Source organism: Uranotaenia lowii, chromosome 2 (assembly GCF_029784155.1).
Source record: "Uranotaenia lowii strain MFRU-FL chromosome 2, ASM2978415v1, whole genome shotgun sequence".
NCBI lineage: Eukaryota > Metazoa > Arthropoda > Insecta > Diptera > Culicidae > Uranotaenia > Uranotaenia lowii.
Genome location: NC_073692.1, coordinates 325,476,245 through 325,504,035, shown reverse-complemented (window position 1 = coordinate 325,504,035; position 27,791 = coordinate 325,476,245). Strand labels below are relative to the sequence as shown.

The 27,791-nt window shown below is 38.0% G+C and overlaps 5 protein-coding genes across 6 annotated transcripts; 2 read left to right on the top strand and 3 right to left on the bottom strand.

Moving 5' to 3' along the window:
* Positions 1-1,769: 1,769 nt before the first annotated feature.
* Positions 1,770-3,398, bottom strand: LOC129742937 (uncharacterized protein K02A2.6-like). Its single transcript, XM_055734874.1, has 2 exons — positions 2,222-3,398; positions 1,770-2,170 (listed from the first exon to the last, which is right to left on the bottom strand). Exons 1-2 carry the CDS (start codon positions 3,396-3,398, stop codon positions 1,770-1,772), a joined length of 1,578 nt encoding a protein of 525 aa, XP_055590849.1.
* Positions 3,399-7,543: 4,145 nt separating this feature from the next.
* On the bottom strand, positions 7,544-10,821 carry LOC129747188 (baculoviral IAP repeat-containing protein 7-A-like). Its single transcript, XM_055741237.1, has 4 exons — positions 10,443-10,821; positions 10,069-10,378; positions 8,171-9,503; positions 7,544-8,102 (listed from the first exon to the last, which is right to left on the bottom strand). Exons 2-4 carry the CDS (start codon positions 10,243-10,245, stop codon positions 8,014-8,016), a joined length of 1,599 nt encoding a protein of 532 aa, XP_055597212.1. The 5' UTR covers positions 10,246-10,378; positions 10,443-10,821; the 3' UTR covers positions 7,544-8,013.
* A 1,207-nt stretch (positions 10,822-12,028) lies between these two features.
* On the top strand, positions 12,029-14,204 carry LOC129747189 (acetyl-CoA acetyltransferase, mitochondrial-like). Of its 2 annotated transcripts, XM_055741238.1 has the most exons (3): positions 12,029-12,235; positions 12,433-13,637; positions 13,877-14,204. In XM_055741238.1, exons 1-3 carry the CDS (start codon positions 12,215-12,217, stop codon positions 14,163-14,165), a joined length of 1,515 nt encoding a protein of 504 aa, XP_055597213.1. In that variant the 5' UTR covers positions 12,029-12,214; the 3' UTR covers positions 14,166-14,204. The 2 variants fall into 2 exon arrangements, with proteins under 2 accessions (XP_055597213.1, XP_055597214.1); XM_055741239.1 differs by lacking the exon at positions 13,877-14,204 and having other exon boundaries at positions 12,030-12,235; positions 12,433-13,808.
* A 2,283-nt stretch (positions 14,205-16,487) lies between these two features.
* Positions 16,488-17,189, top strand: LOC129742936 (uncharacterized). Its single transcript, XM_055734873.1, has one exon. It carries the CDS (start codon positions 16,488-16,490, stop codon positions 17,187-17,189), a length of 702 nt encoding a protein of 233 aa, XP_055590848.1.
* An 8,702-nt stretch (positions 17,190-25,891) lies between these two features.
* Positions 25,892-27,254, bottom strand: LOC129748127 (ribosomal RNA-processing protein 8-like). Its single transcript, XM_055742622.1, has 4 exons — positions 27,068-27,254; positions 26,497-27,002; positions 26,193-26,429; positions 25,892-26,122 (listed from the first exon to the last, which is right to left on the bottom strand). The coding sequence occupies exons 1-4, from the start codon at positions 27,140-27,142 to the stop codon at positions 25,909-25,911; spliced, it is 1,032 nt and encodes a 343-aa protein (XP_055598597.1). The 5' UTR covers positions 27,143-27,254; the 3' UTR covers positions 25,892-25,908.
* Between the last annotated feature and the right edge of the window lie 537 nt (positions 27,255-27,791).

The following is a 27,791-nucleotide window of genomic DNA, read 5'->3' as shown; positions in this document are numbered from 1 at the left end:
CCATTGCGCTTAACCTCACTTCAAAGCTCCGTGTATGCTTGCATACCAAAAAAATAATTATGAAAATTTGGCAGTTTTATATAGAATTGAAATCAACATTATTTATTGCTTCGAAGTTCGTCGTTTGATTCTTTCGAAAAGTGCGTAAGATGACTGATTCTTCGGGTTCATCGGAAACAAATTTTTGAATTGATTTTTTTGTTCCGGACCATTAATAATGAGCATTAAGGGCCAATTCTCATCGCCGTCCCTCTTTGTTGTTGATATTTTCTTGTATTTATGGTTAAGATTTGATGAATGATCTAAAAAGACTTTATATTTTTGTGATGAGAAGTCAATTTGAACGAGTTTTTATTTAAATCGCACAAGAAAAAGACCACACAAGACAAAAGTATCAGAAAATTTTGATTTTGGATCATCAAAAAAGCTCATTGCACATTACTTTTAGCTGTGCTGAAAAGCCAAATGTTGTTTGTTACATTTAAATGCATCAGTGCATATTTTTCTCATAATTTTAATGATTACCAATTTGTAGAAAAAATTGTTTTTCTGAAAATTCCATACTGTTGTGAACTGGGGTAGGTACGGATACAAAGACAGAACGCACGTAGTTACCTAACACTACATATTAAAATATACGATTTATTGGACGATAAAATACGTCGCGACTTAACGTTCAAAAAACAAAACATAAAGTGATTGGTTGTTGTTGTTGTGTTCTACCCGCTGGTTGGCGCGTCGATCAGCTGACAGAGAGGCTGCCAGCAGTGAGCCCAGCGGTATTGTTGTAGGGTGTTTCACGCCCTAACATCTCCTCCCTTAATACAGCCGGTGCGGGGTGACCGGATCGTCGGTCTTCTGGTTCGCGAAGAACGACGAGGCACCTGCACAGCTGTTCGTTCGCTAATATGAACTCCACATGGTCAGCAGAGCTTGATGATGAGGGAGAAGGAGACGTGGAGAATAACGATGACATCGGTGAGAAAACTTGAGACAGACTTGGGTCTCAACCAGGGTTGCCAACATTTTTTTTCAAAAATCAGGGAACTGGTGAAATAAAAATCAGGCAAAATCAGGCTACGTTGGTAACGGAAATTTCGCTTAAAGTGATGATCTTTTTTTTTTTTTTGGTCATCACTCTACATTTTCACTAAGGGATGAATATCCCGCCGTAAAAAAATTGTGTTGTGAGCCTACTTGGTTGAATAATTCTACTCAACCATAGAAAGATTCCTTTTAGTTCCCATTTTTAAATAATAATTAAAGGGAATCTTTCGATTGCTTTGATTCAGCCACATTTTCACTCTTTAACTTCAGCAATGGTACCTAATCCAGTTCTTCACTACCCATTTTTCATCACATTCGTAAAAATCAGGCAAAATCAGGCATATTTTCAAAAAATCAGGGAAATTCAATGGCTTATCAGGCTGTCAGGCAGAGCCTCGAAAAATCAGGCAATGCCTGAAAAATCAGGCACATTGGCATCTCTGGTCTCAACCGACATGCGCTGGTGGAAGCCAACGATGATTATTTTTAAATCAGTTCCAAGCGTGCAGCAGAACGAACAATGTAAGCTTTGGAACATGCTGAGCCACCGGGTTATGGCGCTTGAAGCTCCGGTTGCGTTTGGCTGATGGGCCTACAGAACATGGCAGGGCATGGTAGGGCATGAAGAATTGTGCACCGGTAGGGCAAGAAGAATGTGCACAAATCAAAGCTTCGCTGATTGGTACGGAACTTCTCCCCCTCGAATTTTCCGTATGGCTGATTCAAAACTGTCCACGAATCGTTCGATTGTGGGTGGAAAGGCGCTGTAGTGAAGTGCTAGATGCCGAAAACGAAGAAATCGGCACTGACCACAATCCAAACGCGTCGACCAAATCGATACCGAGTAAGTTGAGCGATTGATCGACCACGTAAAATGTGCCACGGCGCTGCAGACCGTTAACGTTGACGTCACACTCGAACTTACGAAGCAGTGGCAGAGGGGCACCAGAAGCAGTAAAGGCTTGTTTTCGTGCAGGGGTGGTGGGAGGCTTACCAATTTTCTCCCACACACGCTTCGATATAACGCTGATATCCGATCCAGTGTCCAGCTGGAGTTTCACCTCTGCACTGTTCAATCTAGCTTGCACGAATTTTCTTTTGTGTTGCACGTTGTTCACTTTCACTGTTGTTGCCCAAAAAGTTTTAATTTTTTTCTTGTGGTGGGGCTTTTCACTTTTTTCCTCGTAACAGTAACCTTCTCGGTGTCCACTGTTGCCGCAATCACTACACTTGTGGTCCATGTAGGGGCACTCACGAGTGTAGTGCATTGCACCGCACTTCCAACAAGGGGTTGGGGGAATGTTTTTATTTGCACTGTTTTTCTTCACCTTTTTCGGAAAACTTTTCAGAATTCGCTGCTGATTCCGCTTCACTAACTGCACTGATGATGATGATCCGGATGATATTTCGATCATCGCTGTGTCTCTCTTTAGACACATCAGCCGCTGACAGTCCTCCGAAAGTTGCTCCAGGGTAACCTCGTTCCGGTCCTCGATTTTCGCCAACAGCCTAGTACGCACCTCACCATCACACTCCGATTTCAAACCGCAAACAAACAATAGGCATTTGAATTGCTCCTCTGTTAATTTGCTCAACTCAAAATCGACCGCGTTTTTGTTAACACGGCATGAATAGGAAATGTAATCTTCGGTGGACTTTTTCGTTGTTTGGAGGCACCGGTAACGCTTGCTGATAAGGGATTCGGCAGCACCAAACAAGACCCCCAATTTCCGAACTGTTTCGTCGAATTGGTGGTCTTTCGGTAGTTTCGGAAGAATGGAATTCACATACCGTTCATGTTCGGCTGAACCCATCTTCCGGAGGAGCAAACGTACTTTTGCATCGTCATCGAGCCGGGAAGCGTCTTGCTCGAATAAATCTTTGCACCTCGCGTACCATGCCGCGAACGTTATGTGATTGTCCGGATCATACCTGAACTCCTTGATATGGTGAAAAAGTGAATCAAGGATCACCTCAGGGTTGGACGGTACCTGCACATTTATCGATGCCAGCGTGCGGAGGAACATTTCCTGCTGTTGCCGCATGAATTCTTGCTGCTGGTTCAGCATTTGTGTCGCAAATGCTTGCTGCTGTTGGAGGAGCTGGGTGAGGAGTGCGTCGGATGAAGGTGAAAACTGGTGCGATGATTGCTGCTGCTGCTGTTGCTGCTGCTGCTGCCCGGGGAACTGAAGAGTAAGTCCCGTCGGTGGCTGTTGACCGAACTGTGTGGGGCGAATGAAAAGCTGCTGCATGCCAGCTGGGTGAAACTGCTGTCCACTGGGGAGCCCGTTGATGGTCCCATTTGATCCAGCGGATTGATCCAAAGTTTGGTTAGGATCACTCGAATCCATCACACACCGACGTCTTTTCCGCGTGGGGAACGTAATTTCGCGATTAATTAGCGTATTCCGCGATAATAACGAGACCGACTCGTCGCCACTGTTGTGAACTGGGGTAGGTACGGATACAAAGACAGAACGCACGTAGTTACTTAACTCTACATATTAAAATATACGATTTATTGGACGATAAAATACGTCGCGACTTAACGTTCACAAAACAAAACATAAAGTGATTGGTTGTTGTTGTTGTGTTCTACCCGCTGGTTGGCGCGTCGATCAGCTGACAGAGAGGCTGCCAGCAGTGAGCCCAGCGGTATTGTTGTAGGGTGTTTCACGCCCTAAGAGCACCTGTATCCGTGGTCCAAATAGCCGGTTTAGACCCAAATTCCGACCCGAGCAACCGCATTGGTGATCCATTATACCAGTTTCAACTCAACTTTTTTTAGAGCTGGTATAAGGATTGATCCAAAACTGATGAGATTTGGATCCAGTTTGACGCAGTTCTAAACCGTTTGACAGTTAATGGAACACGAGTGCAGTTGCCAGTTTTTTCATTGGATCGGATCTAATTTCTTTGGTTCAATTCTTGTATAAATAAGACTCAAGAATAGACGACGAATACAGATCCCGCATACTAAAAAACTATATCCTAAATAGTCAATACGATACATTTACGGCTCCAGAAAAAGTAATTCTCTCTGTAAACGTAGCTATTAATTTAAACTTTACTTCGACAACGATAAGAACTTAAAATTAACGTAAAAGTGAATAAATGATGGTATCTGGAAAAGTGAATAAATGGTTGAACGATTTACTTCAATTTTATTAATAATCGTAGAACTGTTCTCAAACCATATAGCAAAGCGTTCATGTCTTCTGTCAAAAATGACCGACACGCGGGTCAGAGATGCCAGATGATTTGAAAAAAATAAAAAAATAAACGCAGATTCATTATAGTTGATTGCAGTAAAATGTAAGATACAAAGCTACTTTTTTTTTGTTTCGATTAAAGTCGTTTTAACATCTTTTTGTCATTCGCGACTTATATCAACGATTCAATTGGCGGACAGTCATTGGAAAACTTATCCAGTACAACTGTGATCGATGTTTATAAACTTAATTGCTCAATTTATTAATTAATTAATTACTTACTTAATAATTAATAAAGCTTAATTAAATTTAGTTGTCTACTCTCAGTTTTATCATATAATATTTGACATTATTCACATTAGTTTCATTGTGATTTATTTACGTAAAGTTTATTTAAAAACCTTGCGGCTGAATTGAAACTATTGCAACAAGGTAATCGATATTGTTTAAATTCAAACACAGTACTTCAAAGAAAACTTTTAAATTATATAATTCGCTCGGTTACTTGATAGCATTTATTTAAACAAAATGAATAGTAGGTACATGTTACAAGACATAACACATTATAACATATTGTATAAACTTCATCCTTCTCAGATTAATAATTCGAATTGCTGAATAGGAAGAATAATTATTTATATTTACTCATCTTAAAATAGGTGAAAACTCATAAAATCTATAAATCTGGCATCACTGTCTGGTTGAGTGCAGTTTGTTTTGTTTTGCTGCTGTGCAAATTTATTTACGTTATCACCTGTTATCAAAATTTTTGTCGGCGTTTCTAGCCATGAATCAGCCTCACCTTTACCCAAATAGAAGCCCCGCAGAAGCAGCTACATCCATTTGTGAGAAGAACCCAAACGGCGTGAGGAAAAAAAACCAAATAATGGATTTGTTAGTGAACGACCCATCATCCGGGGCCCGAGTGTTTCAGCTATATTTGGTTCCCTTTAAGCTACCGGAAGATCCCGTAAGTTGAAAATGTTATATTATCTCTAGCGTAAATTTTTATTAACTGTTAATTTCTTATTTCAGTTTCCCGATCAATCGTTATCCAAAGGAGGATAGTGCTGGAACCAATGGCAGGATGGGACCGTCGTTGGCGATCTCTGCCACTTTCTTTTCCAGACGGGTGAGACGGTTTGTAGCCAATTGGAACCTAGATCAGTTTCCGCGCATATTCATCGTATGAAGGATGATGAAAAATAAGGTTCCCGGTAGCACAGGAACAACGATGGCACCAGTTCCCTGCACCTGTTGTCGGGTGGGACGATTGTAGGCTTGCTATCAACTACAAATTCTGGACAGATGATTTTGAAGCCGATACATTTCCGTTGAGAGAAAGAGTAAGTGAGAAATCTAAGTAATAAATAAATTTATTTCATAAAACAAAAATGGCTTTATGAAAAGATCCGAAACCCCTGTATACAAATTTGCACATGTGTGCGTGCCACATTCCCGTATGATTCCATTAAACGTAGGAAAAAACGTTTTGCCTAATCGTGTTATACCTATTACTGGAAATGTTCGGTTACAAGAGAACTTTAAAAAAAACTGTAAAGAAAACAGTTTGATAACCAGGATACGTTTTACACGAGCGTTTTTTGGATGTTATCTCAACCTTTTGCAAAACAGTTCTTTCATATAAGTGTTTTAACAGTTTTTAACAGTAACATAACTTAACGCCATATTCAACAGACCGTCGTTTTGGAATTCACAATTAGTGGAATGTTTTTTACGATGTCAGTTATCGTTTTCTAATAGTTTTTTTACGCTATTCCGAATAATTATACAACTATTATAGTAACTGTTTGGTAACAGTATTTTTCTATTCGGGATGCCCTAACACATACATTTGCCAGTTTTTTCCATAACTTTTTCCGGGGCCTCTTACCAATACGTTTAAAGAGAGAGGAATAGCCTACCTTGTATATTAAAAAAAAAAAAACTATGAGGTAATTCTGTCTTTTTTTTATTTTTGTTTGTTTTGTTATTTTATGATTATGTTGTTTTTTCACGTTTGCGATTTTAAATTTTTGTGTTTTTTTATTATTTTTGTCCTTTGAACTTTTTGATCATTTTGGACATTTTGTTATTTTTGTAATCGTAATTGATTCTTTATTCAGTGACAATAACGTTTTTAAATACTTAATATTTTTTAAACTTGAAACAAATATAAAAAATATAGGACGTTCGACCTCTTATTACTTTTCATAAATTTTTACTTTTGTTATTTTTTTTTTAAATTTTGGTCATTTTGCCATTATTATAATTTTTGAAATTGTTATTAATTTTTCATTGAAAAAATTCTTTTTTTTATTTTGTTTTTTTTTAATTAAATTTTGAAGAATAAAATTTTAATAAAATTTAATGATTTAATATGGTTTAATTCTTTCTCCTCAAACTCGTTATTCTGGTCACTCCATTCTGTGTGTCCATCTCGCTCATTCTTTTGCGTTTCGTCTAAAACGAGAGAAGAGCGTTGATTGATTGGTCGTTTTATTGAGATTCGCTCTCGGCAATAAAAGCTGAAAATCTGAGAGCGTTTGTGGAAATAACAAAAACAAAACAAATTTGAGAGAATCTCAGCTCAGCATTCAGCCAGAGGAAAAGAGAGGGAGAGCCGAAATACAAGAAACGTCAAAATATGGCAGCTGGCGTGGTGTGTTTCAAAAATTAGCAAATGGAAGCGGGGTTGCCAAATCGACGGATTTTGTTTTTAAGTTGTTCGGTTAAGAAGGGAATCTATACCAAAAAAATTCAAATAGAAAAGCTGTGATAAAATTAAATCTTAATCTTTAGCGGTTTCAAATTTACAATTTTTAAACTCTTTTACGAGTAGAAGATGAAAAAACTACTGATTGAATCACGTTGATTTTTTTATAAGATTAAAGGAATTTTAAACAATTCTAACCAAACAACATAAAAAATATGTGATAGCTAGATTTTAATAAGATTTCGAAGAAAACAATAGGTATTCGATCATCAAATCAAATCAGTTGTTAGTTTTATAGTTTTTGTGTAAATTATAGTTTGCGTCATCTGTAGAAAACGCAATCAAAAGGTTCGAACGCTATTCTAACGTTTTAGAAAATAATGTTAAATTGGTCTCTAGCATTGGTTGCTAGCATTAGCGTTGATTTAGTTTGAGAAAGCTAATAACAATTATTGTTAATGCTTTAGACTTTTTCTATGAATATCAATCTACAATTTTAAAGGACTATTATCTCTATAACAAAACCACGCTCAGTTCATAATAGTTTTACAATTGTTTATTGTATTCGCATTTCTGCCATCAATAGTGTTTTAATACTATTCAAACAGCACAGTCACAGGAAAAGAAAATATGTTTGCCTTTTTCTAACCACTAGGGGGTACTCTGTTCAATCAATAAAACGGTTGCATTTTTTTGTCCTTGAATCTAAACGACTTAGTCGCCTAAAACCTTTGTTTCATCAAACTTATTCGAACTAGCTTTTAAAAGAAACTATCGATCCTGGATTATCTTTCTTTTTTTTGTTATCTAGGTACCTTCAACTAACGATAAATAAATTTCTTATTTTTAGATTATGCTTTCCATACTTTTTTAAATAGATATATCAATTGTACACGTAATGCCGGGGTGATGAAGTGCTTAACACTGTTTTTTTCAATCCTGGTACACGATCCATGTGTTTCGATAAACCGGTGCGCAAAAATCCATTCACCAGATGTGAACATATACCAACCAAATGAGAGGTTCGTCAGCTCGGGCTTAGGATAGGAAAGTTCGAACACGTCCCTTGATGGCCGCACGACAAACTGGGCAGCTGGAAACGGCCGGCGCACATTGAACGCAGGAAACTAAAAGTTGAAGATTTTTTAAATAATATTGACATCTATCGGGATATGATTGATATTGAAAGACTTACCAAGATGACCGCATGGGCAAAAGACGACACCCACTTCGTCGGACATACAAATTTTACATTCACGTGCGTCTTTTAATCGTTTGTTTTCTTCCGCAAGTCGCAGAGTATCATTGAGCTCCCCGGTGCCACTGATCTGGCGTCCGTCGGCGGGTTTTGTTGCCGATGGATCAGGTACGATGGTTTTATGTTCTGAGGGTCGAGAATCCTCTACTAATCTACGAGATGTTGTAGTTGCTAGGAAATTATTCTCTGAGTTGGAAGGTGCTTGATCTGTTGCATCTTCAGCTGGAGGTGATTCGGGGGTCGTATCTATGTCGGTAGGAAAGGTGGATTGGAAAGACGACATGTTGGGATTAGCTGAAGATGAGATTGCATTCCACAAGAGTCGAGAAACTTCGTTTTCAATGCGTCGATCCATACGAGAGGAAGTTGTGGGCTCTAGCTCTTCGTCTTGAATTTGACCATCCAAAACGGCTTCGATGAGGACTTGCGAGTCCGTAAACGGTCGTCCTGTAGTTTCCAGTTGTCTTTTGGTAACTGCACGGATACGACCAGCGTTAAGTCCCATTGAAAGAGCTAGCTGAACCGGTTCCGTTGAAAGAGCCTCATCCAAGGTTATCACATTAGAAACTTGACCCGAAACTTGTAAGTGTTGCTGCTGCTGATTGCTGCCGCTGCTGCCATCGTTAATCTGTTTTTGTACGTTTTCTATGAAAAGTTGACCTTTGACCAGCTGGACAAACTGGCACTTTGGAAAGCACCGAGCATGCTCGAACCAGGGATCATCATCTGCCAGCCAAAATCGTAGCCCTCCATCACAGTAGAAGCAGTGAACCTCGTCAGCCCTTCCTAAATAATAAAAGCCAGCATGAGCCAAATTCTCCGGGTTCTGAATGTGCCCCATTGTCCACGTTTCGAAAGATCTAATCCTCGAGTCTAGGGAGCTAAACTGTGCATTGTGGGGTGGTTTTACCGGCTGTATTCCGATACTTGCATCCAAGATAGGATTTGGGCTTATGTTATTGGCAATAACTTTCTCACAATTTGGGAAAAATTTCTTATGTTCCGTAAAAGGGTCATCGCCGATTTCCCACTGGCCGATGATACCTTCGCACCAGGCACATTTTACCTGATCAGCATTGAAGGTAAAGTAGAAACCAGCTTTGGCCAACGCTGCCGGGGTCACGTAAGTCACCGGCCAATTTGCGAACGTTGCCAAGCGACATTCTTCCCGTTTCAGTTCCGTCGCGCTGTAGTTTTGTACGTTGTCCGTGCGTTCCGGGTGCTGTAGAAAGTCACAGTTTGGGCTCAGTTCCCGATGCTTTTCTTCGATCTGTAAATTGCAAACAAGAAATGAATGACAATGTAGAAAGAACTGGTTAAAATTGGAACGCCATCCCTATGTAAGACTAAGAACTTAGCGAAGCTTCGAACATTTCTAAAATTTACTGGACTTTTGATAGAATGTCTCTTAAACTAATTCTCAATGCATGCATAAATGAAAAAGGTTACAAACGAAGAGAAATATAATCTATCAATCAAGTAATCTAAAACCAAGTTTCACAAAAACTCGAATGTTTGTACCAAAACTTTTACGTTAACCTCATCTGTATTTCATATATTGAATTAAGTACCTAGTAAATCTGTGATGATTTATATTCCTCGAATGATAGTGAAATTTTAATATACACTCAGTTAAAAAAAAAGATATTAATTAAGAATATTTTCCAGTTATTTTAAAAAACTTTTTCAAAACAACAGGATTTCAAAGCATCCTTTTTGAATAATTAGTGAAAAAATTTGGGGCAGTGTTAGCTTACAAAAAGAAGATGAATTTTTTAAGTTTAAATATTTTTCTGAAATGTTAGTTAGCAAACTCAATAAAAATTGAAACTTACATTATCGGAAGAGTTCCCGAGGAACACGATGACCCCGCAGAAGTGGCACCGAACCGTGAGGGATTGCTCGGTCGCGTAGAATCCGGCCTTGGCTAGCACTTCGAACTGATTCCCGATGGCCCATTCTGCGTGTTCCCAGCTCGAAAATGTTCTCAGTCGATTTAGTTCGATGTTCATTGCCTTTTTCCTCTTCGGTTTAGTTAGCTAGCGAAGGGATTTTTTTTTGTTATTTGTGATACCCTTTTTCCTCTTCTCACTTTGAGCTTTCCAAAAATGGCCCGTCGAACGACCTTAGGGCGAACTTGAAAACCTAAAACATAATCATAAGGAAGTTATTCAAACGTTTACTAGACTATCTCAAACCCAGTAATTACCACTTGTTAGCGAATCAATTCGATTTCACTTCTGATAACAGCAGATTCGATAAATGGAATCCCCCTTCACGATTGAGTGATTTTCTCACGCACAAATTGGATCGGTAGAACGTAGATTCCAATTTTGACCAAATTCATCATCATCAAAAGCGATCAATTTCGATCCCTCATCGATCCACAAAAGCGTTCAGCTTAATTCACCATACTTGAGCCTCTGTTCAGCAACTATTTTGAACCATTAAACTATGCTTAAATTTAGATTTTCGAACAAATCAATAAAGGAGTTGTTTTTCTTCGTTCCAATAATAACAGGAAAAATCCCCACAAAACAGACGAACAATTTTCATTCATCCGCTCACACACAGAACACCACTTCCACTTTTCCACGAACTTGCTGTAAGTTTTCTCTCTCCGTCAGAGAAACTGTCAAGTCTGCTGTCTGTCAGTTTCTTTGAAATAGGGGTGTTGTTTAATTTTAGATTTTGGATTTAGATCTTAAATCGAAATTTCAGAAATCTGGACCAAAATTTTGAATTGAGTTTTCAGATATAATATTCGATATTTCAGTTCAAATACAGCAAAAATCAATAATTTATGATTAAGATTTCAGATTCAGATTACAGATTCAGTTTTCAAAACCAAATTTGATTTTCAGATTAGGATGTGTCAAATTATGTTGTATAATAAATAGGCCGATGATTTATACATCTAACATATTAAAAACTTTATTACACGATTGATAAAACTAAAAGAATAAACGGTGTGGTTCTTGATTAGAGTGGTGAATTCGAATGTCTTGCACAATTGGTGTTCTTGATGGGTGGTAGACGTCAGTCGCTCTGACAGAATGTGTCAGACGATGAGCCCACTGATAATGATGATGGTGATAAGGTTGTGTAGGGGTGTCCTCCCAACAATTAAGATTTCAGATTCTAGATCCAGATTTCAAATTCAGATCCAGATTTTAGATATCAAATTCAGATTTAGATTAGAGATAAGATTTCAGAAACAGTCTTATTCAAATTTAGATTTAAAATCTAAATTCATTTTTAAGAATCAGTATTCAGATTCACACTTCAGATTCAGATTTCAGATTTATATTTCAGACTAGATTTTAGATTCAGATTTCAGATTCAAATTCAGGTTTAAAATTCAGATTACAGATTCAGATGATTCAGATTCTGACTTAGATTTTATAATCAGAAATCAGATCTAAATTCAGATTTCAAATCCAGATTCAACTTTCAGATTCAGTTTTATAAAGCAGATTCCAGATTGAAATTTTAGATTTAGATTTCTGATTCAGACTTCAGTTTTCAGATTCAAATTTAAGATTTAGATTGAAAACGGCCTTAAGAATCAAATCAATGCATTTTCATCCAGGAAAAACCCCTGCAAAACTTTGCATGTGTGACATTGAGGTTAAAGAAACGACCATGAAGAGAATTGAATAATTCAAATTATTTTTCTCTATCCAAAAATTTAAGGAAAAAACACTTAAGAAAAGCCTAGTGACGTCCCCTAATCAACCGAAAAAGAATGAATCGATAAGTAAAAGGCGAAATTCCTGCTCTCCCGGTGTTGGTAACTTCTCAGTTGCTTGTCTGCATCTCACGTTGCTCCTAGTGCTTGCTCGGCCGAATAAATTAATATCAATTTGGCCAAATTTCCCTAACCATACGACGTAGATAAGTTCTGTTTGGCTGATAACGACCTGCCCACAAAAATCCAGGAACATCTCATAAGTTTTTTTAGTTAAAAAAAAGATCGAAATGTTACTGAAACTAAATCAGGTAAGAATATGGTATAGTTTTGCTTCCTAAAGTCTTGTTACTAAGGCCGGTTTCAAATCTGGTTTAACCTCTTAGCATTACTATGTAAGCTTATTATTATTCGTTTTGACTTGTTCCATTTGTATCGTGGCGCGACTGAAGATGTTTATGTAATCAATCAAACCTGGAACTAATCGGGTCTGTATTGTGTTTTTCAGGCACTGGCCCAGGGAGTTCGTCGTTATTCGACCAAACGAAACGATGTGGTCATTGTGGCCGCTACTCGTACTCCGATTGGGAGCTTCCAGAGTTCTCTTTCGTCGCTATCGGCTACCCAACTTGGGGCTGTTGCCGTTCAGGGGGCAGTGAAGCAGGCCGGAATCGCTGGAAGCGATATTGAGGAGGTTTACATTGGTAATGTCAATGCAGCAGGATTGGGTCAGGCTCCGGCTAGACAGGCCGTTATTTTTGCTGGACTGCCCAAGAGCACAATTTGCACCACTGTCAATAAGGTGTGCTCATCGGGTATGAAAAGTATTATGCTCGGAGCCCAGACACTGATGTTGGGTCACGGCAGCGTGGTTCTGGCCGGCGGCATGGAATCGATGTCGAATGTGCCTTACTATTTGAAGCGTGGTGCGACTCCCTATGGAGGAGTCCAGCTACAGGATGGAATAGTATTTGATGGGTTGACTGATGTCTACAACAAATTCCACATGGGTAACTGTGCTGAGAATACGGCTAAGAAAATGGGTATCACCCGACAGGACCAGGATGAATTTGCTTTGAGCAGCTACAAACGCAGCGCTGCAGCCTGGGCTGACAAGGCTTTCGATGCCGAAATTACTCCGGTGACAATCCCCGGCAAACGTGGTAAACCAGATATCATCGTAAAGGAGGATGAAGAATACAAACGGGTTAATTTCGATAAGTTCGGTCAACTCGCTACTGTGTTTCAACGAGAGGGTGGTACCGTGACCGCTGGCAATGCCTCGACCTTAAACGACGGAGCTTCAGCCGTAATTCTGATGACCGCTGAAGCTGCCGAGAAGTTTAAGTGCAAACCTCTGGCTCGCATTGTTGGATTCGCTGATGCCGAAACTGACCCCATCGATTTCCCAATCGCCCCTGCCCTAGCTGTACCGAAACTTCTTCAACAAACCGGAGTCCGCAAAGAAGATGTTGCCATGTGGGAAATCAACGAAGCTTTCTCGGTAGTCGTTGTGGCCAATCAGCGCAAATTGGATCTGGACCCATCGAAGGTTAACATCCATGGGGGAGCTGTTTCCTTAGGTCATCCAATCGGAATGTCCGGAGCACGTCTCGTTACCCATCTGGCGCATTCACTCAAGGCCGGCGAAATCGGATGCGCTTCGATCTGCAACGGAGGCGGTGGCGCTTCCTCGATCCTGATTGAAAAATTGTAAGATTTCCTTTAGCCTCAAACACACACAAGTGCTTCCACTAGATGCTGTACAACAGCGTTCTAGAACGCAATCAGGGATTATCAATTTGATTTGAAAGTGCATTTATTACCTTATCAACCTTCTTATGTAACCGTGAAATAAAAGTTTGAATTTTATAACAAATTAAAGCTGTTTTTTTCGTTCTCTCTTCTACCCCTAATCCTTATCAACTTCCTCCGAAATCCATTTTTTTCAGAGCTAATCCCAGCCCGAAAGATCCCCAGACAGGTCAGCAAACATTGCCTACTCTGACGCTGTTCACCCACGATCATTGCAGTCTGTGTAACGATTTAATGCAGGAATTGGAGGTGCGTTTTTCCGGCCGTTATCGCTTGGAGAAGGTGGACATTACCAAGAAGGAAAATGTACGGTACCTTAGGCTTTATCGGAACGACATTCCGGTGCTGCATTTGAATGGTCAATATCTCTGCATGCACCGGTTGAATGCGGATCTGTTGGAGAGGAGGTTGCAGGAATTGAAATGAAGTTTCACAGTTTCTGGCAACCGTTGATTCCTCAATCTTACTCAATCTTTGTCCAGAATGTATATGTTTGTTTTGATTCTCTTAAAACATTTTGAAACACCATTTAAAAAAAATCTTTTTGTTCTCGGTTTCTCAATTACCTATGTGTTTTTTGGAATTTGATATTATCAGTTGGAATTTAATTGTTATCAAGAATTGTTATTGAAATATCGAAAGTAGTGGAAGTTATAATGATCGAGTTCAAGATCAGTTCTTATCGAGTACTGCTCGATATCGGTTGTGTCTACCTTTGGCTTAGTTTTTTTTTTTGGTGGTTTTCAAGTGTACTAATCTCTGTTAAGAGATTATTATTTCCAGAAAAAGTCATCCCTTCGTTGGGAATGTTAAGTTATTCGAAAAACCGACTTAAATAAGTGGAAGTTTGGCTAAAGTCGTGAATCATTTTCTTTTGTGGCACTGATCAGCTACAGAAAAACACGCGGTGATACAACTTCAAGGTCAACTGCCTAAGTTGCCAGTTCTTTAGTGTCCATCTTTGATTCTGAAGCGTACCGCTGCAAACAAATCTACTAAGAGTGGTGTAGTCTAACTAAAAAACCCGTCATGGCGGGTATAGGAATTGGTAGTAATGATGACCCTCCTGACCTCGATACTAGCAGACTCCCGTCATATTGCAGAAGTCCTCAAAACGATGGAGTGCTCCGTGTTCTCCAGCTCCGAATGAGATTTAACGAAGATGGCTATGATAGTGATGACGTGCAACGAAAAGGGAACCGCCCTTCACTCCCACAGAACCCTTTCTTGAGAGGGAATTCCGTCAAAACAGCTATTGGTTACTCGAACGCGAGGCATGTGCGAGCGATCAAAGAAGCTCGAGGTGCCATGTATACCCTCCGCACATACTCTCCTGAAATAGCCGAAAAACTGATGAACATGAACACTTTGATTGATAACCCGCATGAGCCAATACTGTACGCTGAATCTTCCGTATCATTCTATTCTGATAACATTAATAGTAACGTTCGATATTGCATCTTGGCTAAATGTGCCTTTGCTTGAACGGATAAAATATTATTCCCGAAAGATACGATGAATATTCTTAGGAACAAAATGATTAATTTTGCAACGCAATCAAATGATAGAGAACTATTTAAGAAAGATACAATTAATGGTCTTCAGAATTAATTGAGTATTTTAGCAACACGCACACACTTCTTCGCTGTCACATCAACACGCGTTGTAAAACTGTGTAAAAAAAAGTTTCTCCCGGATCAGGTCGGGCAAATTTTATTATGACTCGTCCAGTTACGAAACTGGAACCGGAAGACGAAGGCTTCGAAGAAGGATATATGAGGGTAAGTAAAATACGTTTTTGTATTCATTGTGGAAAACTGAAATTGTTTTTTTATTCTCAGGCACAAGCTGGAGGAAAAATCCGAAGAAACTTTTTCTTCCGGAGGCAGAACCAATGCAAGGAAAAGCATCACTACCCGCCGACCGGTTTGGCAGTGATGCAACAGCAGGCTGCAGTTCGTAAGTGCTGCAGCGATGGAACATCCGGAAGCTGTTCCTGCAAACATCCGCGGAAGGTTTGTTTTTTTTAATTAATCATTTTAGAGGAATAATAAACTATAGGTATGTGAAATAAAATGAATAAGAGTACATTAAACTTTTTTTTTTATTTTTTGCGGAGATCCAATTGCAATTTATAAAATTAACAAATCCCCAAATTGGGTTTGAATCTTTTCATTATTGGGTGACGATATGCTCTATCGTTACCTTTTTATGAGAGGATCATTAGATAAAGATAACACGAATGATCAAACCGTTTTAGAACGAGTAGAAAAAAGCAAAAAAAATGAATGGTTACTCTACTTAACGACCCGTTCGCTGTATCGTAAAGTGCGTCCAAACGATTCCATTCCATGGAAAAAAGACTACCTTAATCGTACATCAATAATCCAAAACTATAAAGCTAATCTTTCGTGTGTCTTAGGAGGAAGATAATGGAAATCGTTATTGTATAATACTGTTCTATGCGGGAAGACCCCTGTTGAAGTGGTACCACATCCTACACTGAGCATAACACAAGGTGTGATAGTTGATTACGACACGATTGATATGGAAGAAGAAGAACTCCTTGAAGAACTAAGTGTTCAAGAAATAGCTGCAGTCCGCCGAATTAAAAAACGCGATGAAAAAAACCAAAATAAGTTTAAAAATACTCCAACTCTTGTATTGTCTTTTCGAAGCACAGTTCTTCCAGAATATGTCAATTTCGGTTTACTTCGGATTAAAACAAGGCCCTATTATCCCTCCCCTATGATTTGCCGAAACTGTGCAGCTTATGGTCACACCCTTAAGCGATGTACCAGCCCGGCCATTTGTCTAACCTGCTCGGAAGACCATACCATGGAAAAAGACAAGCAATGCGAGAAAGCGTCGTTTTGTAAACACTGCAAGGGGGATCACTCACCGATTAGTCGCGACTGTCCTGTTTTCCGGAAGGAAGAGGCAGTGATTCGCCTTAAAGTGAACAAGGGCATCACGTTCCATGAAGCACGCACGGAAATCAACAGCACGTGGGGTAAAGAAACCTATGCCAGCAAAGTTCAACAGCGCCTCAACATCACAGTCGAATCCGAAAAAGATAATCTCATAAAAAAGCTACAATCAGAAATGGACAAGATGCGAAAAGAAATTGAATTGCTGAGAACGCAGATACCAACAACGGAATCTAAACTCACAGACAAACGGACTGTCTCACAGACTCAAAAAAACGATGTCAATGCAACAACTCCTACTCCCAGATACTCGCGGAAAGATCTCATTCACCAGCAATCTAGGTTGGAAAAACAAAAATTTAGTAAAAATAACAAAGAACCATATAATCCAAAAGATACTTTAAATCGCAGTATGAGTAGAAAACGTATTTTACATTCGCCACCGCTGCATTTAATGGATTCTAAGAAATCGAACATCAGGTCGAACTCCGATGCTGACGCTATGTCTGAAGATGAATAATTACCAATTTCGAAAAATCGAATGCCCACTTTGCTTATACATTTATTTATTTATTTTTTAATGATGCCAATCTCTAATAATAAATCCGATAACATCCGAAAATCTTTCAAAAAGAAAACATGCGATAATCCTATTGAAGAAATGGGCAATACAACGTCAAATAATACCAACAATACATGCACTACTGAAAAATCAACTAATAATGACATCCTACCGACGAACCTAGAAGAATCAAATTCATCTACGGTAATCATCCCCGAAATCGAACACGATGACAACTTGAAGTCAAATTTTGCTCTACAATGGAACATTTGTGGCTTGAGATCTCACAGGAATGACCTCCAAATATTGCTGAAAAATTACCAACCCATGATTGTATGCTTACAGGAAACAAACGCCAACGAAAAAAATGTAGGATCAAACTTCATTGGGAACCAATACACCTTGCTCCATGGGACATGCTCAATACATGGTCGACAAGGTGTAGGGTTAGCAATCAGAAATGATACACTGTTCAACAGACTTCCCGTAGATAGTTCGATTCAAGCAATAGCCATACGTATGTACCTACCGACTGAAATAACTGTAGTATCAGTTTACTTACCACCATCGCAAACTGATGCCGCCGAAAACCTTCATAATATGTTACTTTCACTACCTAAACCTATACTACTTCTTGGTGATCTCAATGCTCACCACGCAGCCTGGGGAAGCCGTATTGTACCTATCAGAAACGAACCTCAGAAAAGAGGAGAACAGATCTTTTCAACGATAGTCGAACAGGAAATGCTAGTGCTAAACGATGGGTCCCACACTCGTCTGGATCCAGTCAGCGGAAAAACTCAGTCACTAGACGTCTCTTTTTGTTCAACATCAATAGCATCTAAATTTCTGTGGAATATTCTACCCGACACAGCGGATAGCGATCATTTTCCGATCATCATTTCCTTGACTGGAAAAAATAAAAGTATGTCTCACAAAAACAAATGGATCTACACTAAAGCTGATTGGAACAGTTTCGGAGAACTCACACGTAACTATCTCAACCCAAGAGACACCTTAACAGCAGAAGAATTTTCAAAAAGAATAATCGAAGCTGCAGATCGTTGTATACCGAAAACAACTGGCAGAATTGGTTCGAAAGAGGTTGCCTGGTGGAGTGCTGATGTCCAAAAAGCAATAAAAAAACGACGAAAATATCTCCGTGCCCTACGTCGTATAGACGATAATGATCCTGGAAAAATTGAAGCCTTAAAAAAATTCCAAGAAGCTCGCTCAGAATGCAGAAAGGTAATAAAAGATGCCAAAGAAGAAAGTTGGAGCCAATTTGTCGAAAGTATCAATTCTGAAAATTCCTCCGCTGAATTGTGGAATCGAATCAATCGACTCCAAGGGAAAAGAATATCCAACAATATAACTCTGCGATTACCGGACTGTACTACCAATGATGGAAAATTAGTAGCTGAAGCTTTAGCATCGGAATACGAATTTAGATCCTCAGATGCACAGTATTCAGAAAAATACCGAAAAGAAAAAAACCAAAAACAACACTTCACTCGACCAAACCCCCGAAATTCTGACAAGAAGTACAACGAAGATTTTAGTATGAACGAACTGAAATGGGCAATTTCACGTCGTGGAGGATCCTCGACCAGCGATGGAAACGAAATGATTTCGATTCGATCAACGCTTAGTCGCAACGTCGCAAGATCTCGGTATGTTACAAACCAAGAGCGAACTCAATCCCGTCGGCAGCTGAATCGAGTTGGCATGATGATGGTTGAATACCTACATGCAACATTTTGGGAGTGATGTAGCTCCGAGAAGGATGCTACTCTCTATGCTCGGACTTGAATAAATTCCTACGTACGCGTCGCTCGCGTAGAGTGAGTGTCACTCTTGCACACGATTGGACCCGTTCGCAAGTTGTAACACACCGTGATCGGGGAAACTCGAGACTTGTACACTTTGGGATTTCCTACATCTTGTTGCAACCACTCCCAAAGTTCGGCACTTGTTGGTTAGGTAGGATGGCTAGGATTTGTTTTGCTCTCGAGTTACCCAACCGCCCGGGTATGGATAGATTAAAAAAAAAACATACGCACGGGCGTTGTTCTATGAGAAATTTGTTTGGAACTTTTTAAATCTTCCCATGCCGTTTGCAAAGTTTCCGTTAAAACTGATGTCGTTTTTTTATTTTATTCGTAGTTTGTAGTCGTTCCACTTGCTATAGAATGTGTTCAATATGTATGATGTTAGATTTATTGGGTACGTAATGTATTCTTGTTTCTCAACATTTAAAAACTGGTTCAATATGTTTTAGTAAATTAGCCGAAGCTGGCTTTGAAAAGAGTACCAAAAAAGAATCACTTTAAAAAATGCAAACAACTTTAGACAGTCTTATTGTATTAAACTGATTTTACAATAATTGTAATTGTTAAGAACAAATTTATACTAAGGTGCATAAATGGGCGAGGGTTCAACGGAAATTTTGACCGCTATTTCAGAAAATTTGGTTAAAAAAAATTCAGACAAAAAATCCATTCATTGCTTTGCTTCACTGTATCTCATTTAATTTAATATTTTGTCTATTTTATTGGTTTACCAAGTTTGCCAATGTTGTGAATTTTTTAAATTTTTTCAATAGGTTAATTTCCTCTATTTTATCAATGCTGTCATTTTAGTCAGTTTGTTTACTTTTGTATTTTTTTTTCAATTGATTCCATTTTGCGAAATCGGCCAATATGTATTATCAAAGCAGTTTATTTTGTCCATTTTTTTTCAAATTCATTCAACTAATTAATTTGGTCATTCTGATGGTTTCTTAATTTATGGTCATTTTTAAGTTCTAATATTTTTGTCATTTTTAAAATTCTTGTCAATTTTCACAATTGGGTCAATTTTGTAACTTTGTAAACTATGAAAAAAATATCAATTTGTCCATTTTGTCTTTTGTAATACTTGAATTTTTTTCTTCAAATTTTGACGATTATGTTAATTTTGTCAATTATGGAAGTTTTGTCAGTTTTTATTTTCTTCTACATTTTGAGCATTTTGTTGAATTTTTTAAATATGACCCATTCCAGCATGTGGTCACAACGTTTGCAACGTTCATATCACACATTAAAAAAAACATACCTCTATGTTAAGAATTTAATTTGCTACAATATGAAATCAAATGAATTTTTCTTGAACAAATAGTTATCCAAATTTTTGCAAAAGAAATCGTAACGTCACAACGCGTAACTTTTTCCACTTTTCAGTTTTTTAATAAAACCGCATTTTTCTGCTCTTCTCTCCGATCAAATTTTAATGAAAATTTCGGAAAAGTATCGATTCATTATAATCAACGAATCTCTGTAGTATTCCAAGGCCCCATTTCGATAAGGGTTATGGTAAAAAAAGATAGTGTGTTCGAAATTAGACGCTCATATACCTATCTAAAAGCTTAATAACTGTTTTATGATAACTCTAATCGAAATGCGTTCTTCAGATGAAATATTGTCATAATTAAAGCTTAGAACATTCAGGTTAAAAGACAAATCGGTTGATAAAGCTCAAATTTATTGGTGAAAAACTGTTTTTTTTTTGTTCTTCCCGAACAAAATCCACGTAATTCTATACAAACTTTAGGTTTCCATAATATACTCTGGCCCTAATTTTGCATGGAACCCTGTGCTAGTGCCTTCATTTTATTGTTTTGTTATACCTTCAAAAGTCTCTCCGTGGTATTTAATGTGAATACGGGGCTCGATTTGGATTTTCTAGTAATATTCTTAGAGTTTTAAGTTTCAATAATGGACACTTAAACAAAAAAAAATATATGAGAAATTTATTTTCCATCAAAGTCTTATGAATTTGTTAGAAGGAAAAAATGTATCTATAAAATTTATCATGTATAAAGATTTTTGAATTTTGTTTGCATTTAATCCATGGATACTTAGTTATTTTATTTGAACATAATGTCAGCTAGTAATAGAAGCTATTAGCGCGGTTTTTCATTCTAATATAGAAGATCATGATCTTTTTGCAAGATTTTTATTCAAGCCACAGATAACTATCTACAGTCACAACGCTTAAAAATACATACCTTTATCACCGGTTCTAGAACGTGAAGTTGCTGTAGTTATTCTTATAGTTCAGCTTTAAAAAATCATTAAAAAATTAGCAGTGGGTCAATTTTGATAAAATCGCGTTCAATGTGATGAAGAACATGTTGTTTACAAATGCTGAAGAGATGAGCTTGATAGTTACAAAGCGAAAAAAGTTTTCACGTAAATTGTTATGGACTGCTGGCGTCTTCACTTACCCCGCTTTATGGGGTAAGTGGGGACGATAGATTTTCCCTTTGATTTCTAAGGAAATTTTCAACAAGTTTTTTTTTGGTTAAATACGTTACTTTATTGCTCGAACCGTCCGAAATTTTGAGAAAAGTTCATGGTAATATTAATATGGCAGCTTTCAATGATTATTGTGTGTAACCCGATATTATCGAAAATATATACTTATTTTAGAAAAACCAAGTACTTTTCCCAACTTTTCATGATCTGAATGCTTAATATAGCTAAATTGTATTGAATGAACAGAAAATTGAAAAAATGTGTAAACATCAAGTATGTATAAAGCCGTCCACACTTACCCCAGGTAGGGTTTGGTGACAAAATTTTAGATTTTTGCAAATAAACCCTTTTTCTCAATTTTTAACCGTCGTTCCTTTTCCTAACTGGTTGTTTCGAATGTAAGGATTGTGTCAATGTAGAGTTTTTCGTCCAGAGTCAGCTAGTTTACGAGAAACTTGCGATTGAAAAAGATGCACATCAACTTCACATCGTAGTTGAAAATAGAAAATTTACAAAAAGTTACCGTAAACATTCGCAATTGCCGGAACCGTATCTCTTTTACAGTTATTGGATAGATTACAAGTAAATTTAACATTCTGCATTAAAAGCTTGAAAAAATAGTTCTCAGTATTGTTTTAATAGCCACCGTCCCCACTTACCCCGGTGTACCTTAGTTAGTTTTTTGACAAAGTTTTGTTTTAAAAAAAGAGTAATTGTTGAAATCAGTTAATTTTCATACTAAAGTTCTTAAATTTCAACAACAAAAAACTCAATTCTAAAAAAAGGTAACTATTTTATAATGGGAAATTAAGCTCAAGAAACAGCCATTCTAATGCTGTACAAATTATTTTTAAATAATGAAAAATAAAAATAGGTTCTCAAGTTGAGAGGCGCTTGGAATGGGTCATATTTTTACCTGTTGCTATGGTCATAAAACAGAAACTGCCCCACCCCCTCCCACCCACAATCGGAGGGATTTTTTTTTTCAACAGTACAGCAATAACACTCCATGTCGCAATCTTTCTAAATAATTGCGAACGAATCGATTCCAACTACTAACGAACGAACGACCAAGCAACAAACAACAGAGCAGAATCATTCAAAAAATCATGATTATGAACACCATGATTCGATCCGATCGCAAGTTGTAACACACCGTGATCGGGGAGATTCGGGAGTTGTATCCTTCGAGATTCGTAGCTTGTCGTAACCACGCGCAACAAGCCATATAGAAGATATGGGATAGCGTTGCGAGTGCACGCAACATGATTTTTTCTGTTCTTGCATCTTCGAATCTCTGGTCACTCGTCGCTCTCTGAGATCTCTCCATGCAACATAAGCAGAACACACGGCGTCGTCTGCCAGCAGCAATTGGAACGAGTCCGAACGTTGGTCGTTCGCTGCTCAAAATCGTTAGAAGCGATTTTTTTCCATCGCTGTCCTCGACTGGACATGATGGAATCGGATATCCTTTAATCCAGAATCTTCATTTAACTGCTAAAATCGCTTTACTTCAGCTGTTCAATCGTATATGGCACAGTGGTAATTTTCCAACCACCTGGAAACACGGAGTGGTCATCCCGATTCCAAAGCCGAATACCGACCGAAGCAAACCAGAGAATCATCGACCAATCACACTTCTAAGTTGCCTCGGAAAAATTTTCGAACGAATTGTGAACCGACGTTTGATAACAGAGTTAGAAGACAGTAAAAGATTGGATCAAAGACAGCATGCATTTAGAGCAGGTCATGGAGTTGATTCGCATCTTGCCTCATTGAATACACTTATCGATTTCAAACAAGACACTGAACACGTGGAAATAATATCACTAGACATATCTAAAGCTTACGACACAACGTGTCGACACGCCATCATGAGCACTCTTAAGAGTTGGCAGATATCAGGACGCATGTTTAACATTCTAGCCAGCTTTCTGCAAAATAGAACTTTCTCAGTTGCAGCAAACGGTACACTCTCAGATATACGAACATCCGAAAATGGAGTTCCACAAGGTTCAATCCTCTCGGTTACACTTTTCTTAGTTGCAATGCAACCAATTTTCAATGTTATTCCCCCAGATATAGATATACTTTTATATGCAGATGATGTTCTGCTCATAGTTAAAGGTGATAACAATCGTGACATTCGCGTGAAATTAAGAAAAGCCGCAAAACACGTTTTCAGTTGGACTGAAAGTGTAGGTTTCACTATAGCACCAGAAAAATCCAAAATGATGCATATTTGTAATATCAGGCATCGCAAACGTGGTAGAGCCATCAAGCTCAATAAAAAAGCTATTCCAATTGTGCGTAAAATGAGAATTTTAGGTATCCTTATTGACCAAAGATTGAATTTACTGCAACATTTTAAAGCGGTGAAAAGAAGCTGTAATAACAGATTGAATTTACTACGCATTCTAGGCTATCGGCTTAGGAGAAGCAGTCGGACTGCTTTACTCAAAGTTGGCATTTCATTGATAATTTCAAAGCTTCTATTCGGATTGCCCATAACAAGTATTGCAATTGATTCACTCGATAAAGAACTCGCCCCAACATACAACGAAATAGTACGTATAGCTTCTGGAGCCTTTCGTTACAGCCCCACGGAATCAGTCTTGGCTGAAGCAGGTTGGCTGCCTTTCCGATCAATTATTGTACAGCGATTGTGTCAACTATCAATTCGACTGAACGAAAAAGGATTCAACATTTCCTCCCTCAACACAAGAAGTGTCGAAAATTTCTTTCAACTGACTGGTGAAACACTTCCAAGCATAGCACCCCTTTCACGATTATCTGACCGGAAATGGTACTCTCCAACTCCAAGAGTAGACAATCGAATTCGAAATTCGATCAAAGCTGGAACTACCAAGAGTATGGCTATACCAATATTTAGTAACTTCATCGAACAACATTATGCAGCACACGAACAGGTTTATACAGATGGATCCAAATTAGGAAATCAGACTGGAGCTGGAATTGTGATTAAACATAATAAGTTCAGTTATGCTCTTCCTGGATTTTGCAGTGTGTTCTCTGCAGAGGCTTTTGCATTGAAAATGGCCATCAACAAATGCGACAATGATGCAACGATTATACTCACCGACTCTGCCAGCTGTTTGGATGCGTTATATAGTGGAAAATCTAAACACTCATGGATTCAGAATATTGAGACAGTCCTTACGGAACACAGCCTTACTTTTGCATGGATACCAGGGCATGCTGGCATAGTAGGAAATGAAGAGGCCGACCGACAAGCGAATATTGGACGAATGGAGTCTCCGAGTAATATTGAAATCCCATCTCAAGATGCTATCAACTTCGTTATAAGCACAATCTGGAATGTTTGGCACAATAAATGGCACACCAACAGATCGTTTTTGAGGCAAATTAAGAACTCCCCATCCAAAACTTCCGATAGAAACTGCAGTTCGGAACAACGCATTTTAACTCGTCTTCGGATTGGAACCACTAGACTCACCCACTCATATGTTTTTGAACGCAAACCACCACCTATATGCACTTTCTGCGGTGTACAGATCACGGTTCAACATATTCTTGTGGACTGCAAAGGATATGAATCTTCCCGGATCAAACACGGAATACAGAAAAGTTTAACGGAAATACTTCAATATAATGGACACAGTGAACTAGCTGTACTGAAATTTCTAAAGGAATGCGACTTGTTTCTGAGTATCTAAACACTTATTGAAAACCACCATCTTTTAAAAGACACGAACGACATGAAAGTGTTAAAGTGTCTCTAATCAAGCCAAAAAAAAAAAAAGAGTTCAAGATGAAGGTTTCAGTTTCAAATTATTAGGAATTAGATTTGGATATCAAATTTAATTAAGGTTCATAAATTTAGATTTTATAACTAGAAACAGATTGGAGATTCGGATAGAGTGAAATATTAATATTGGTCTAAGTATTGAATTCATCTGAAAGCATTACTAAAAAATCTTAATATGAATTGTGTAAAATTAAGATTTGAAATCCAAATTAAAAACTGAAATTCAAATCTGAATCAGAAATTTGAAACTGAATCCGAAATCTGAATTTGAAATCTGAACTTGAAATCTAAATCTGAAGCTGAAATTTAAAAAAAAAATCGAAGTTTGAAATTTAAAATCTGAATATGAAATAATGACCTGGAGTGAAAATCTCCATTCTAAGTTTGAATTTTAATGTGTATTATGGCAAAAAATTGATCTGCATATATCTGCATTAACACATAATGCACGTTTAAAAACAGAAAGCCATTCCCACACTCTACTGAATTTCAACGTTCATTAAACACAGAAAAAATATGGAATTTCTCTATACTTAGCTGAACGATAGTTATAAATCGATAACATTTATTGCATCTCTACCTCCTCCATTCAGCGCTTCTTGTACAAGCAGGGTTTCAAACTGAAATGTTTACCTTTGATCGACGCCTTTTCCACCGTTCGTACCTTTTTGAAATTGAAGAAGTAGAACAGCTTGTGCTTCAGGTCCTGATTCTCCAGCAGAAAGCCGCACTTCTGAACGCAATCGATGAACTCTTTCACGTTGTCGAAACGCGACGAGACCTCCGCCACTTTTAGGATGCCTCTGAAAATATTTAAAAAAAAATCTCATTAGCAAATTGTTTTATTTAAAAAAACACAAGCATAAAATCTACCCTGTTTTGAGAACTCGATTAGCCTCAAGTAGGAAATCTCTCAGGTTGGTTCCCATCAGCGATAGACAGAAAACGGCAACGTTTATCGAGTTTGTTTCTAGCGGGGTGTTGGCCATATTACACGCTATCACACTCCGGTTGGAGGCCACCAAATCGAGCGAATAAACTTTGTGGGGAATCGATTCGGCTAGGCGAGCCTCGCCACATCCGAAGTCGGCAACTATGTGGTCCTCAGGACTAAAAAAGATAAAAGTTTGAAATCATTTCATATTTTTAACGGAAAATTTCTTTTCAGCCATCTTACATTTTTTGAAACGCCTTAATGATTCGATCCAGTGGGTTCATGGCCCACTGAGCTATCTGGTGCCGGTACCCATCGTGATAGGCTTGGAATGCTCCAGGATCTTCTTGAAACATTTTGCGTGCTTCCTCACCGGTGGTTCGGTACAGCTGCTCATTCAGAAACCGAAACCGGGACCCCTTTAAGCTATCCATCAATCGATCCCGAAATGAGCTCGGTTTTTCAATTTCTGGGGAACCGTTTTCCGCGGCCTTACTTGGAAGAGATTGATTCAACTTTTCAGTGCCCTTTTGTTTTTTGCCTTTCTTAGATTTGGTCCCATTTTCGTTTTGTGGCTGTGCCCCCGTCGGTTCCGATAAAGTTCGTTTCCTTTTTTTAGACTTGCCATTTGTGATTTCCGGTGATTCAGTCTGTTCTTCGATAGGAGGAGGTGCGCGGACAAATTTTCCTGGTTCGGAACCGTTTTCCTCTCGGGTTGATTTATTTTTGTTTTTCGGATTTTTCAAAACCTGGAAAACAAACGAATGTGTGATTGAGATTGAAGTTCAAATTGATTCTCCACATCCGAACTTACCTTTTGTTTGGCGAAATTGAAAGAGGACTCTTTATCATCGTCCCATTCGTATTCTTTGAATATTTTGTCCATCATTAAGACAGCAATTGGTTGAACTTAGCATAGAATTACACTAAAACGTGAGCAGAAATAGTAACCAACGTGCTGTAAAGCCGGGCATGCTCGAAAATTCGAAAACATAAAAATGTAAACAAGCGTGCTGTCAAATTACACGCTGATGCAAGAGACTTATTTTTGGGTTATAATCCGCCTAGAGTGGATTCGAGAAAACAGAAGACCGTGTCACATAATCAATTAAAATTAAGAATTTTGGTTTGAGAATCCTGAAATTTGAAATTTAAAATTTGAATTCTGAATTAAGAATTTTGAATCTGAATTCTGAAATTTGGCATTACGGATCTCAATTTCAAAATTCTTAAAAAAGATTTCTTATTTTTGAATTAATAATCTTTTTATTGCATATTATAATGTTGTTTTAAAACAACGTTAATTAAAATCCAAATATCTCAGAAACACGTAAATATCTTTAAGTATCAAATTAAAAAAAAACTGTTTTTGAGTTTAAAAGAAATTAGCTCATTGTGATTTTATTACAATATACTAAAGAGACTCCATACATGTTTACTATATAGGCTTGTTACAATATACTATGGGTAATTTTTATTAGTAATTTTTTTGAGAAAAGTAGTTTTTGAAAATCTTTGTTATTTCTTCAGATTTGGAA

What these genes read in the sequence shown, in the direction of transcription:
- LOC129748127 (XM_055742622.1), bottom strand. Translation starts at nt 27,142, where the DNA reads ATGATGGACAAAATATTCAAAGAATACGAATGGGACGATGATAAAGAG. An exon ending in TCAATTTCGCCAAACAAAAG is followed by an intron (nt 27,003 to 27,067) that starts GTAAGTTCGGAT and finishes TTTGTTTTCCAG; the next exon opens with GTTTTGAAAAATCCGAAAAA. An exon ending in AATCGAGTTCTCAAAACAGG is followed by an intron (nt 26,123 to 26,192) that starts GTAGATTTTATG and finishes AAATATTTTCAG; the next exon opens with AGGCATCCTAAAAGTGGCGG.
- LOC129742937 (XM_055734874.1), bottom strand. Translation starts at nt 3,398, where the DNA reads ATGGATTCGAGTGATCCTAACCAAACTTTGGATCAATCCGCTGGATCA. An exon ending in TTACTGTTACGAGGAAAAAA is followed by an intron (nt 2,171 to 2,221) that starts GTGAAAAGCCCC and finishes GGGCAACAACAG; the next exon opens with TGAAAGTGAACAACGTGCAA.
- LOC129747188 (XM_055741237.1), bottom strand. Translation starts at nt 10,245, where the DNA reads ATGAACATCGAACTAAATCGACTGAGAACATTTTCGAGCTGGGAACAC. An exon ending in TCGGGAACTCTTCCGATAAT is followed by an intron (nt 9,504 to 10,068) that starts GTAAGTTTCAAT and finishes TGCAATTTACAG; the next exon opens with ATCGAAGAAAAGCATCGGGA. An exon ending in TTGCCCATGCGGTCATCTTG is followed by an intron (nt 8,103 to 8,170) that starts GTAAGTCTTTCA and finishes TTCAACTTTTAG; the next exon opens with TTTCCTGCGTTCAATGTGCG.
- LOC129747189 (XM_055741238.1), top strand. Translation starts at nt 12,215, where the DNA reads ATGTTACTGAAACTAAATCAG. An exon ending in TGTTACTGAAACTAAATCAG is followed by an intron (nt 12,236 to 12,432) that starts GTAAGAATATGG and finishes TGTGTTTTTCAG; the next exon opens with GCACTGGCCCAGGGAGTTCG. An exon ending in TCGATCCTGATTGAAAAATT is followed by an intron (nt 13,638 to 13,876) that starts GTAAGATTTCCT and finishes CATTTTTTTCAG; the next exon opens with AGCTAATCCCAGCCCGAAAG.
- LOC129742936 (XM_055734873.1), top strand. Translation starts at nt 16,488, where the DNA reads ATGATTTGCCGAAACTGTGCAGCTTATGGTCACACCCTTAAGCGATGT.